This window comes from Balaenoptera physalus (assembly GCF_965194825.1).
Source record: "Balaenoptera physalus genome assembly, chromosome: 11".
Classification (NCBI taxonomy): domain Eukaryota; kingdom Metazoa; phylum Chordata; class Mammalia; order Artiodactyla; family Balaenopteridae; genus Balaenoptera; species Balaenoptera physalus.
This window is the reverse complement of record NC_138896.1, coordinates 96,145,465-96,159,689: the sequence shown is the minus strand read 5'-3', so window position 1 is coordinate 96,159,689 and position 14,225 is coordinate 96,145,465. Positions and strand designations below refer to the sequence as shown.

Sequence of the window (14,225 nt, the reverse complement as noted above, 5' to 3'; positions counted from 1 at the left end):
TGATTTCTCTTGGAACTCTGAGCAGGCACTATGTGAAGGAGCCCAGACTCACAGAGGATGAAAGAACCCTTGGCCCAGGGCAGAGACAGCCCAGTGGTCTCAGCTGAGAATATCCTAGACTAGCCAGATCCCAGATGACTCAGTAGCTAACCACAGGTGTAAAGTACTCAGGCAAAATCAAAAGAATAGCGCAGTTGATCCCATTTAAAATTGCCAACCTACAGACTTAACTAAATACATGGTAATTTGTTATTGTAATCCATTCAGATGTGGGATGGTTTATTACATGGCAAAAGCTAACTGATACACAGACTTAATATATTTTAGTTGAGTGAAAGAATATATCATTGAAATGGAAAGAAAAAAAATTTCTAAAGTTATTCTACTTCTGATGTGAAATTCTATATTACTTTTTCTTCTATACCAATATAGCTTTTTATCCATACCAAATTCTAAATTTGAGGGAAAATATACATTTCTATTTTAATTTTTAAAGACTACTCTAAAGGAAATAAAAAAGAAATATTCTTCTCTGTTTATTGATGAGAAAATTACTTAATTACATTTTTACTATAAAAATTTCATATGTGACAATTTATAATTGAAATAATCTTAGTTCTGTTTAAAAATGGCACTTGATTTATTTTTTAAGGATTAAACTCTCTATATTAGCCATAGAGATTACCTTCAAAATTGTATCATTTAATCATTTAAATAACATAAGTATTTTGTATTTGAAAATTGCTTCCCTGTGGAAAAAAATAAAATGCCAATAGATTATCAATCAAAACTCATAATAATAGAACACTTTACCTGCATAAGTATTTATGAGTGTCAGCAGAATTACCAATTTCCAAAGCAACCTCATTTCCACTTGCTGAGGTCAAAATTTCTCCCATACAATCAGCCGGAAAGAAAATGTCTGTCTTCCAGTCTGAAAGAAAAAAAAATTGTCATGAAATGACAAATATACAAACATGCATATTGTAAAGTATGTATGAATTGTTGCATATTCATTCAAGTTGATATTAAAATATTAACCTAAATAAAGCAACCTAAAGGTCTACTTTTTATATATATGTGTAGTTTATAAATTTCCATAATTTCAGCTCATATTTCCATAATTTCAATTCATACCTTAGAAATACATGTCATTTGCTATAAAATTTGCTGTAGTAGTTTATGGGCTGGAGTACAATTCAATTGAATGTATTCTATGTGGATTAAAACTTTCATGAGTATAATTTTAAATTCGGTTCTTTTTGAAATGTTAGAGAGGTTTAAAAACATTTTAAATCAACTCCCACAATTCTGTTGGTGACTTTTATTTTTGATTTTACACCATTAGGAATAAGGTAAAATATTACTCTATCTTATATATATTAACAGTGATTTTATACATTTCATGGATTTTTAAGTGTTTTTTTAATCAGCATTATTCTCAATACATTGAGAATATATTCATTGGGAAACATTTTCCTATTGCTACTAGAACTAAAATTAATATTGTGCTACAAAATTTCTGCTGGAACTCAGTTTCTGGAAGTATTATCTTTCAAGTGTGAGACATACTTTTCCTTTGTGATCACGTCACAATTTTCTCTAATTTATTTTTACATTTAAGCTTTCCAGTGATAAATGAAATCAAGGTAAAGTGTTTGTTCAGCCTTTACTCCAAAAGTGAAATCTAGTAAGCAGCTCATAAAGCTCATAATCTCAAACAAGTATAGAATAAACTCACATAGGTCACATTTGATAAAATTATTATATATCAAATGATAGGACCCTTTGGAAACTTTTAACTTAGTGCAAATATATTTTCTTGCAACTTCAAATATCCTTGGAAGCATGTGGATTTTAAGTGTAAGTCTAGTAAAAAAAAAATTTTTTTTTGATCATTTCCTGATATATTTTTAAATTGTAAAAATCTTTAATTTCTTTCTGTAACTAGTTACTTCAACTTAAACCCCAAACACTGACTGTATTCAACTTTAAGTCTATATAAAATCCAAGTTAAAAGCTTTCAAATTTAATCTAGGAATAAAAATCAAAAAGAAAATAAACAATATTCAGGTCAATATGCTATGCTGAGTTGACAATGTCCTTCCAGAAATTCTCTCATATCTTACATCATCTTTCCATTCTCTTTGACACCACAGGTTCTAAGCTCTTAACCCCTTACATTTAAGTGAAATTATATACTATATCCATTCATTAATTTATATTTTTTCAAGAAATATTTATTTATTTATATTTATTCTCTGCCAGACATTAGGTACTTTGGTGTTAGTAGTGAATCTAAAACCCTTCATTTCTACCCTTGAGGTCTTGCCATCTTTTAAGAGACACAGACTTTTAAGAAAAACAGCAAAATCAAACACACACACACACACACACACACACACACACACACACACACACACACTGATAAATAGTTAGGTGTGGTAAATATGGTAATACTTTGAAGAAAACAAATGCAATCTATGAGATCTATGAGGCGGGGTTCGAGTAGTATTTTTGAACGGAGGCTTGAAAAATGAGTATGCTTTAGCCAGGCGAAGAGTACATGTACATGAGGTAGGGAGCATAGGAGAGCAGGGATTAAGATAGGTAAGATGTGGAAGGAGACTACTAGCTGTCTAAGCAAAAGGGAGAGAGTGTGACAAGGTCCTGAAGCAGGCCTGAGTTTGCATTTTCAAAGACCTGACAAAGATCCAGTTTGCTATTCAGAAGGACAGTAACATGAGACAAGGTTGGAGAAGGACAAAGAGGTTAAACTATGGGCCATGTTGACAAGTATGGATGTTGTACTTCCACATTATAATGAGGATTTTTAAGCAGGACAGAATCAATTTAATATACATCGTACAAACATCACTGGCTGATGTGGAGAATGGAAGGGGAGGAGTAAAAAGTAAAAACTTACAATTACCAACTTATCTGATGGGCATTCATTATTTTTTCCAACCAAACAATTCTTCTTCCTTCTTCTGATAAAAGCTCTGTGGTTTTTTGTTTTTGTTTTTGTTTTTTTAGGAACCACCTCCCTACACACCCTCAGTCCATATAATGAGAGTGAGATTCCCTTCACCTCCTAGCTCCAGGGATGAGGATGTGACCAGGGCTATGTCAGTCAGGAATCCATTCCCCTGGCTACAATGTTTTGTAAAAGGATGGGCATGTAGCCTAAGCCAAACCAGTGACAAGCCTTTGTCAATAATATTGACAAGACCTTTGTCAATAATATTAAGACAGTTAAGTTGTTAAGATATAATCTGTTGATCCAATGTAATACAAAATTTTGCAAGTCCTGTCTTGAGCCAATTTTGAAGGCATGGCTAAAAACGCTCAATTCCCCTTAGCAGACAGTTTGCTGAGTCCCCACCCCAACTTCTTCCCTTATCAGGCCCTGATGCTTCTGGGTTATAATGCACACAGACCAATTTCCAGAGGCCTCCAGTTACCTAACAACCAGGAATGGCCCTTCTTCCTAGGGCTGACAGAATTATTCAGAATACTCAATCTCAATCAAAATACTCAATCTCAATCAAAATACTCAATGCCCTCAAAACTTAGCTAACACTACCTCACTTGCCATACATTAGCTGCTCTTATCCTGTCCATACATACTTGTCATACATAAGTCCCAGCTTGCTATTATCCTGTCCCTGGGTATACTTCCGTGAATACCCCTTCTCTCATTTGGATCTGTAGGAAACAAGAGTTTTGCTTCATATATCCCAGTTTCACATATCTGAGTGTTATTATGTTGTGTTCCTCCATCTAAAGAACCTGTAGTCGTAGCTGATATCATGAAATTATGAAATGTCATGCTTAAAATCTGGAATTCCCAGATGTGAATGAATAAGACAAAATTTTTGCCCGATCCAGTTTGGGTTGTAAATTTTTTTGTCTCTTGCAAACAAAATCATCTGACTAGTATATTCATTTTTCAGCCTGAATTTATATAAAGTTTTTCTTAAAGACTTCAGTGCAAACTGACATGATATATACCCCTTGAGCCTCGTATTTATCAAAGACTCCATTATATTGCCAGCATTTTCATACATTATCTTGAAGATAAAGCTGTATGTAATGCTTGCTCCTAATACATGGTATGGTATGTAATGTAGAGCACATAGGTATTCAGTAAGTAGGTGTCTGGTTTGTATTTGACAACCAAACAATCTAGTATTATGAAGGAAAAGACTAAACTGGGAATCTAGAGACTCTGCTTCTACTACTGTCTTTCTCTTAACCAGCTTATTGATTTTGGCGGTTTCATTTATAATCACAATGATTGTCAGCTTCCTCCTATGAAAAAGGAAGGGTTTGACCTAGAGATCACCCTTAAATTTCTTCCAACTCTATTAGTCTAAGATTGTTTGATTCAACCAGGTATCTAACTTCATAGCACATATTTCCCTTTATCATCTGATTGCTTATCAACATCCTGTAATGAGGGCAAAGTCCAAGAGATATTTTATTTTGCAATGCTCTATAAAGATAGCCTAAATAGCTAATATTTATGCATCAGTTGCCATTTGTAAAAGTTCCATTTGTAAAAGTTTAAATTGCCTGAGGAAGGAGAATACACTGGCTCAATGAGAACAATCCAGATAAGAAGAGTCTGGTTATTTACTCACAGCAAAAAGGGATAGAAATATTCAGTAGCTAAAATTTATGCTGGGCACTGACACGCAAAATAGCCACAGGAATTATTTCTAGGTTCCTAGAATCCTAAAGATTGCTTGAGGCAAAATAAAGGAGGCCAGTATATAAACTTAACTTAAAAGAACTTCCTGAAGCTCTAAAAAAGTTTCAAAAATGCATCACCAGCACTTTGTTTTAGATGAGGTTTATAAACCATGCAATCTTTAAATATCATTTTGGCCTCGAGAAGTGGGTGTCTTGGTTCATAACCCAGCTGCTGAGGTTATTGTTCTATTATTACTGGACAAACTTGTCCCCTCCAGACCATATGTGTTTCTTTTTCCTCTCATGGAATTTCTCAGTGCAAAAGTAACAATTTCAAACACTTCAACACAAGAATATGTGTAGGTACACAATCTCTTTCTTGTAATCCGCCCCCCCCCCCGATTTTTTTAAAATCTCTGAAAGTTGAAATACCCTTGTAAGTTGAGTGGCAAAATTAATTTGGTGGTAAAATCTGTACCAAATTAATGTGAGGTTGTTTAGTCTGTTTCATCCAACTTAGCATGAATATTTAGGTTTTGCTGTTGAACAGAAAGTGTTGGTTGATGATAGAGCTGTTCAGCCCACTGAAGGTATTGTCTAAATACGTGTAAATTTGAACCACATTGCCTTTCTAAAGACCAAAGTAGGGATCAGCAAACTGAAGTCTTCTGACCAAAGTCAGTCTTCTGCCTGTTTTTGTAAATAAAGTTTCACTGGAACCCAGCATACCTATTTATTTATGTACTGTCTATGGTTGCTTTTGTGCTACAAACGCAGAGTTGAGTAGTTGTGCCAGAGACCATATGGCCCTCAAAACTGAAAATATTTACTATCTGGCCCTTTATAACCTTAGGGCTTCTGGAAGTTCTGTTGCTGATCTCTGGTCTAATATACTCTAAAGTCTAAAAACATTTGGCTCTGAAGATTTCAGGTAAAGGAACGTGGAACTCTATTTCTCTAACCCCATGTATACATACTCAGCAAGAATTGCACATGTTTAGCAGAAAAAATAAATGGGTTTTGATTTTGAAGTAGCTTCGGACTGTATCATACCTTAATAGGATATCTTCTTACCACGTGTCCCCAATCAGCATCTGACCCCAGATGGCACAGGAGAGAAGAGTTCAGAGATGATTGCTGTGACTGTGAGTTTGTACCTAAGACTGATTGTTCTCAACCCACACAACACAAACATTTCCTTCGTTTGGTTCAGAATAACCCATTTTTTTTTCAAATAGAAAGCCATCACTCAATTTCTTGGCCATAAAACCATTCATCAGTCTATGAATGTGCTACAAATGCTCATAAACCAGGAATGATTAGGAAGTTAAGTACTGGCTTGACTTTAGGTAATAGAATAATTCTGGGAGGTTGTTGCCATGTTAAATTGTGGTGTGCCCAGCAGACATGAGAGACAATGGGTGTTACCAAAAGAGAGATGAAATGCATCTCTGCTGTTTAGCTTTTACAAAAGCATCTTCCAACTTCTCTTTGCACTGAGAACTAGCAACATTTGCTTAAACAAAACGGTGGGTGGATGTGCATGTACAGCTTTGTAACAAGCCTTTGAAAGGGGCTCATGAAGGATTCTACTTGGTGCTCAATAACTACACTTACAAGCTACAGAGAATGCCTAAGATAACCTAACACATCACATTGAATGACAGAAGAAAAACCTGGGGAGTTATTCTTGTCTAACTGTCTCAACTTGATGCTCTTTAATATCTGTAGATACATCTATGTGACACCAATTTGGGTGACAGACAATTTTGTTAATCGGTACATACAGTGTATAAAAATCCTCAGGTCTATTACATATTGTACCTGTTTCTTGCCCTTTTTGCATTATCTGAAATGATTTTCTCACTTTGGTAGTAGGAAAAAGAAGCAACTACTCATTGGCTTTGGTGGTCACTATAAATACAGGGTAATAGAATGACCAATGGAGGAATATTACTTAAAATATTGCCAACTTCTCTCTATGTGTATTAACTGTGCTGCTTTAACATGAAAGGAAATCATTGTTGCAAGTGCATTATTCCTAATGGGCTTATTCTTCCTCTACTTATAGCAACATTGCTTTGACACTGAAGAATTTCATAGCAGAGATTAAGATCCATTTTCAGATGGCATGTTCATCATAAGAACAAATGTGCTCAGCACTAATTGCCCTTTTGTTTTTAATTGACCACTTAATTAACTGCACTAGATAAATTAAAAATCTCAAATCCATTTTCTTCAGGTAGCCGCACTGTTTTATTTCAGTATGATAAAAATCTGTGGCCAGATAGAAGGGAAGATGCTTAATAATTTTACAACAGATTTCCAACCTCAGCATTCATGGAGTTATTTACTATCAAACTAAATCAATAATAAATTAAAAAATGAAACATTTATGATCTGAAAAATCTGATTTAGACTAGGAAACCCCAACTGCCTTTAAGTCAGGCAAAGTAGCAAGATAAATCATGCCATCACAGTCTTTGTTTTCAGAATATAATGCAATCACTTACGGTAATTGTTATGCCAGCTCTCAAAATAGGCAGTCATAATAGATGATAGATTAGCAGAAAGATATAACACAGCGTGTTTAATGCAATCATAGAAGAAACATTCCTTCTTTTCTTCGAGGAGACATGATTACATGTTAAGTTGTTAACAGCATGAAATAAATGCAAATATGTTTGTTATGAAAGTAGTTAGAATCATTTCTACATTTTTTCTTATTAGAGAAACCAAGCTGTACAACTTAACCTAGTCATCAATACAGTCTATCTCGTATGGCTTTTGCTTGAGTCAGTGGAGTCTTGCTGAAAGAGACCAACATGAAGAAATTAGTTTTCTAAGTGATAAGAAATCATCCTTTCAATGAATTTCAGAATTGAAAGAAAGTACAGATCTTCCTCGATTTACAATGGGGTTATGTACCAATAACCCCAATGTAAGTTGAAAATATCATAAGTCAACAATGCATTTAATACACCTAACCTACTGAGCAGCATAGCTTAATCTAGCCTACCTTAAACATGTTCAGAACACTTACATTAGCCTGCAGCTGGGCAAAATCCTCTAACCCAAAGCCTCTTTTATAATAAAGCGTTGAATATCTCTTGTAATACGTTGAATATTGTATTGAAAGTGAAAAACAGAATTGTTGTAAGTGTATCAGTTGTTTACCTATGTGATTGGGGGACTGATTGGGAGCCGTAGCTGCCCAGCATCATGAGATAGGAGCCTACGGCATATTGCTAACCTGGGAGAAGGTCAGGGTTCAAAATTCAAAGTAAAGTTGAATTTGAAACATCGTACGTTGGGGTCCGTCTGTGTAGAGATAATATTGCTTTCATAGGGGAGGAAACTGAGGCCTCAAAGGAGTAAATAATTATCCCTATTCAGTTCATGACCTAGAGTGAGACCTGAGGGCGGATCCCTGATAGAGAGTCCTCCCTACTACATGCCCCTTTTGATCTGTGACACTGGACATGTCACCTAAGTATAGCTTCAGCCTCTGTGAGCCTATTTTCCCAACTGAAAAATGCAGGTAATTATATCTCATAGAAATGGTCTTGGTATCTCTGTTAATCAGGCTAAGAGAATCAGGGTGGGTGATAATGTAGTTTGGAGGATTTGTAATGTCAACTCTCATCTCTGAAAACGGTGACAAGAAATATTTGCTGTTCAGGCAAACCTAACTTTATTAGACTTACTACAGAAAGAGAGACTATAACTTGAAATAGTCTTAGTACTATCTCAGAAGGGGAAGTTATGGATGATATTTATAGGATTTTATGGCCTGAGCTGAGTGACTTTAAGGTTGATCTTGCAAGATGAAGAACTGACTAGAAATAGGCAGAATTCATGGTGTAATAGCTTTAGATTGATGGGCACCATGTGGTTAGACTCTTGATGTAGGTCTTGATGTTGTTCTTGAAATGAAAGTTTTATCCTATAGAAGTGAATACTTCCTAAAGCAAATAACTAAATTACTTTGCTTTCAGTATCATTTAACACAGGGATAGGGAATTATGCCAGTTTCAGTTCTCAGTAATGAGTTGAATAATAAGATGGACAGACTGCTAACCAAGCACCAAAGCAGAAAGGAGTTGGGAAATTTTTCTGTAAGAATCAGATAGGAAATAACTTTCGCTTTTACAGATCATTCGGCCTCTGTTGCCACTACTAAACAGGACTGTTGTAGCAAAAAAGCAGTCATAGACAAGACATTAACAAATGGGAGTGGCTGTGTTCTAATAAAACTTTATTTACAAAAAAGTGATCAAGGGTAGCATTTAATCCAAGGCCACAATTTGCCAACCCCTGTCTAAGGAATGGCATGGAGAGAAGTTTCTAGTGGGAAGTTATCAGCCCAAGCCTACTGAAAATTTGAGTAACCTCTGGAATGACAAGAAGCTGGGAGGGAGAGTGAGTATATCAGATACCAGATATATTCAGAAATATAATTCAGAAATATCTTGATTAAAACAAATGGAGTATAGTCATTTGCCCCATTCGTTTTAATCTAAATATTTCTGAATTTTGCTACTGATATCTATGTTAAATATATGATATATATTATAATGTATATGATATACATATATCATACATAAATAAGTTTAACAGTAAGAAGCAGATTATTTTTCTTTTCACTCTTATTGCTTCTTCATGTATTCCAAATTAAAAAAAGGGCTAAACAAAACAAGAATATTTATAGCAAGATCCTGTTGAAACAACTATGCATATGAAGCATTTTGTTCATTTGTTTTGTTTGGGGGAATATAAATAAGCTTATTTGGGAGCAGCATTAGAGCATCAGAGGAAAAAAATTTACTTCTTTATGTGCTTAAGAAAAAGCAGTCAGACTGGGGGAAAATTTTCTTTTTTTCTGCTTTGCTAAATTTGGCAAATTAAAGAAAAACAAAGCAAAACAGATTGGTATAGTCCAAAACAATATCTAAATCTAATAAGGTGGTATTTAATAAGAGTACATATTAAGTTTTAGGTTTAAAACATTGATCTACTTATTCAGCATAGGAGCAGCGTGGGGAAAAGTGACTTTACGTAATTTCAAGTTAGAAAAACAAACACAATATGGGGTGATTCTAGGCCAACATTCAATATTTGCTTATCTTTTGACATAGTTGCTGAAAATCAGATGTAACTGAGGTTGCATTAATAAAAGCATAGTGTCCAAAACAAGGGAGGTGCTATTTCTACCTTAACGTGTGCTTATGTAACCACATAGGGGGACTGCATTCTCCTCTCAACATCAAGGCTTAAGAGAAATTTTGACAAATTGAAAGCCTCTCCTAGGGAGCAGGGTGAGGATGATGAAGTGGCTGGGAGCTTATGAGGGTCATTGGAAGAAAATGAGTATGCTTAGCCTGGGGAAGAGAGGATTTAGCAGGCAGAGGAGAACCATCTTCAAATATTTGAAGGGCTGTGTTGTGGAAGAAGGATTAGACTTATTATTTGTGTCTCAGGAGAGCAGAACTGGGACCAAAGAGTAGACATTTCAGGGCAGCAAAATTCAGCTTAATATCAGCCCAGAGCATTTTAACAAGTAGAATTGTTTAGCCAGTGGTTAAGTGCACTGGCTTTGAAACCTAGACATTCTAGGTTTGTATCTCAAAACCTACAGTCACTTAATAGCTTTGTGACTTTAGAGGAAGTAAAATACCATCTCTGAGCCTCAGTTTTATGATAATGACAATGGAAAAAGTACTATCTACTGCATGGGTTTATATAAGGATTCAGTGAGATTGTGCATACAAAGAGAAAAGTGGTTTCTCCATGAGATACCAAGTTCTTCATGACTAGGCATATAGAAGGAGCAGCTAGATGACCACTTCTCTGGAATATTATAGAGGGCATTTCTGCACCAAGTAGAAGGTTAAACTAGACAACCTCTTAAGCCCTTCTAAACTTGTATCTTTTTATTTCTATATAGGAGCAGGAAGCTGAAAATCCTCTGTACCAGGGGTCATTGGGTGGTGGTCCAAAAGCTGGATTCCCCTAGAAGAACACTTGAAAATTGGGAAACCAGAATAAAAAGGAACATTCTGGCTTCTCTTTAAATATCTGAAGACTTGGTATCAATGGTTCACATTTCTACATGGTTAAGAAGCCGAATCCAGCCTCTGTACCCCAACACTGAATTAAATCTTGGAGACAGAGTTTTGGGTGAAGTAGAAAAGAATAGCTTTATTGCTTTGCCAGGCAAAAGGGGCCACAGCAGGCTAATGCCCGCAAAGCTGTGTGTCCCCACTTGGAGAGGGTAGTGAGAAGTTCTATAGTAATGGTTCAAAGAGGGTGTGATCAGCTCATGGACAGTCTTCTGACTGGTTGGTGGTGAGGTAAGTGGGAGTCAGCATCATCAACCTTCTGGTTCCAACCAGTCTGGGGTCTACATGCTTGTGGGCAGCATACCTTCGTTAACTGTTAACTTCACTCACCTGATGGGGTTTTCAGTATCTGCAAAACAGCTTAAAGATATTGTTGTGTGTATCCCTTGATGGGGAACAGGACCTTGCCCCAAGGGGGCAGTATTGTTTGTTTCTCCCCTGTCTCATGTCCCCTCCCTTCCCTAATAACAACTGCTTGAATCTGTCCGTTGGGACTCAGGGAAAGTCATGGAGGCTGAATAAAGCCTATTTCTTATAATCAAAGAAATGGGGGACACAGAAAGGTTTTTGTGCATAGGAGCCTCACAGGGCCCTGCTTGGTATCAGTAACAACACCTTTAAAAGGCATTAACAGGGCTTCCCTGGTGGCGCAGTGGTTGAGGGTCCGCCTGCCAATGCGGGGGACACGGGTTCGAGCCCTGGTCTGGGAAGATCCCACATGCCGCGGAGCGACTGGGCCCGTGAGCCACAGCTGCTGAGCCTGCGCGTCTGGAGCCTGTGCTCTGCAACGAGAGAGGCCGCGATAGTGAGAGGCCCGCGCACCGCGATGAGGAGTGGCCCCCGCTTGCCACAGCTAGAGAGAGCCCTCGCACAGAAGCGAAGACCCAACACAGCCAAAAATTAATAATAAATTAATTAATTTAAAAAAAAAAAAAAAAAAGGCATTAACAACAACAAGCATCAGCAGTGCTTGGCCCTTTAACATCATTTGCCTTAGTTTAGACAATCAGACCCAGTTCGTCTAAGATCCAGCCCACCTTAGTCTCATATCACCTGCCTGATCTCTGAAGGCGGTGTATTGCCATTTCTGTCCTACATTAGCTAGGTGAGATAGCTGGAAGCAGTCCTTCTGGACTGCAGTCCTTTTGGACAGGATAGAAAAATAGGAGGAGGAAGAGAATGAATGGGATACCGGCAGGCTGTCTGAAAGGGAAGATTAACAACAAAAGTATTAATAATATTAGTTTTTGAATACTGACCAGTTACCAGGCTCTGTGTCAAGGACTGTATGTACATTGTCTCATTTAATCTTTACAGCAGTCCTATAAGGTGTGTAAAATGATTGCTTTCCTTTTATGAGTGAGGGTACTAAAGCTTGGAGGGGTAAATATTTGCGTAAACGTGTGCCCAGCTAATAAATGGCAGAAAAGTCTCTCATCTGACCAGTATCTGTTCCAATCCTGAGCCTTTGCTTTCCTCCACAATGGCCAATCTTACAAACTTTACAATTTTGCCTAAAGCCAGTCCTGGGAGATTCAGTTCTAATTTCTGAGCAAACATATTTCTGATAGGAAAGCTCTCTTCCTATCAGAGTTGCAAAGGGAAGATTCCTCCTTCATTGTGAATAACCTGAACTGTTATGAATCTTTATGGCACTGTGCAAGGTTTCCCACAGTGTGCTTTTTGGACTTAAAAAAAAGTAGCATGTAGTCAAATACTATGCAAAACACAAGGTTAAATAAGGTGAACAAGTTCTTTCCTGCAGGATTTCTCAGTGTCTCTACTCTTCTAATGCACATTATAGAATCTGAGGAGAAGGGTGCGTACTGTTTCTTAGACTTCCGTGATCCTGGGACTCTGTATTCTTCAGTGTTTACCCTAGAGTGAATGAATGCTCCATAGAACACAAACCTAATAGAGAGAAAAGAGCCCTGGACCAGAAATGCAATGGTATCAGAGTCCCAACTCTGCCAACAGCTAGCTATGTGATCTAAGTCTTGTAACCTCTGTTCTTATGTTGGGACAGTAATATCTGTCCTACTGACCGCTCCAAATTTTTATAGGGATAAACTAAAAGAGGATTTTAAAGAGCTCTCTAAATTGAAAAAAGCCCAAGATATGCATAAGGGATTAAATGACTAATGTTTCTCTCTCCTACATAACTGATCAGGGAAATGGGCTAGATTTTAATCACTTTCATGCCAATCAGCGATTTTCTGACCATACATAATGTTGTATCTTTTTAAAATGCATGAATGTGTGAATTTCCTGATCTACCTGGGAAGAATTATCAAAATATTATCTATATTTTCATATTGTCATGAAAACATTAGAGCTATGCAATTGTAAGCTCTCTGCTGAGAAAGAACACACTTTCTTCCAAGGCTATCCATTAAGGAAGGAAAGAGGAAAGAAATAGTGAGTACTCATAGCAGGATGTACACTGATTCCATTCTGTTCCCTTTGGCTAAGGTTCATGGTCCCCAGCCCCTGGACAATTGGACCTTTTGCCTTCTCTTCCATCAACCTGTCCCCTGATATGTGCTCCCATTGGCAGTCCTGACCTCACAGAAATAGGAGTCATCTCCGGAGGAAAATGCAGTTGCCTGTCAACACTGTCGCTGTAAAAGTGGGAAATTCCTCTGCTATTGAGAGGCTAGAATTTCTAAAATAATAAAAATAAAAAGGAGAGAGAGAAAAAAATAACTCATTTGGCAACAGGGAATGGCATTGAACCTTGGTCTCTTAAGTGCCCCATTCCTTGGCTTTTTGAAGTTGCAGAAATGCGAATCAGGCTTTCTGTTGAGTGTGTTACTCTTGCTAAATACATGGTCCCCGAGAGGAAAGATGCTGTGGCCTGGGGCACGGGGGCAGACCTCATTCCTCAGCCCTTTGCTCATTCTTTCACCTTTGGAGGTGGCTTTTGTAGGTAAAGAAAAAAAAAGTCATCTGCTGACCTGACGATACACTTCCCCAAAGGCAGGGTATTAAGATGTTATCTCAGATTTCCCCCAGTTCATGCCTGCTTCCTGCCTTCTTACTAATAGGACCTAAACTGCCTTCCAATACCTGGATCTCATGTTTATATAAATAGTACCCCACTTCTGTAAATTGATTTATAGTGTGAAAAGTGCTTTCTCAAATAAAATATCTCATTTTGATTTTTTTTTTAATTACCAAGAAGAACAAAAAGTGAGGCTCTGAGAGATTAATTAACTTTCTTGGAGTCAGCCAGGATAAAGTATGCATACTCTTTTAAAAATATTGTTTTATATTTTCCACCCTCTAAATTTTGGTGATTTGGGACAAAACTGTATTCTAATTTATATCCAGATCTAGGTAAGGGTATTGTGAGCTGTGAACAGTGGGGAGGGAATAACAGGAGGATGTGAAAAGCACTCTTAG

The 14,225-nt window shown here is 37.0% G+C and overlaps 1 protein-coding gene across 1 annotated transcript in view; it reads right to left on the bottom strand.

Annotated features, from left to right (window-relative positions):
* The window catches only part of CNTN6 (contactin 6), a 266,480-nt gene extending 255,033 nt beyond the window's left edge, over positions 1 to 11,447 (bottom strand). Inside the window, exon 1 of the mRNA XM_082412474.1 lies at positions 814 to 11,447. Within this exon, the coding sequence (XP_082268600.1) occupies positions 814 to 868 (55 nt within the window). The 5' untranslated portion in view covers positions 869 to 11,447. The remainder of the gene's footprint in view (positions 1 to 813) is intronic.
* Between the last annotated feature and the right edge of the window lie 2,778 nt (positions 11,448 to 14,225).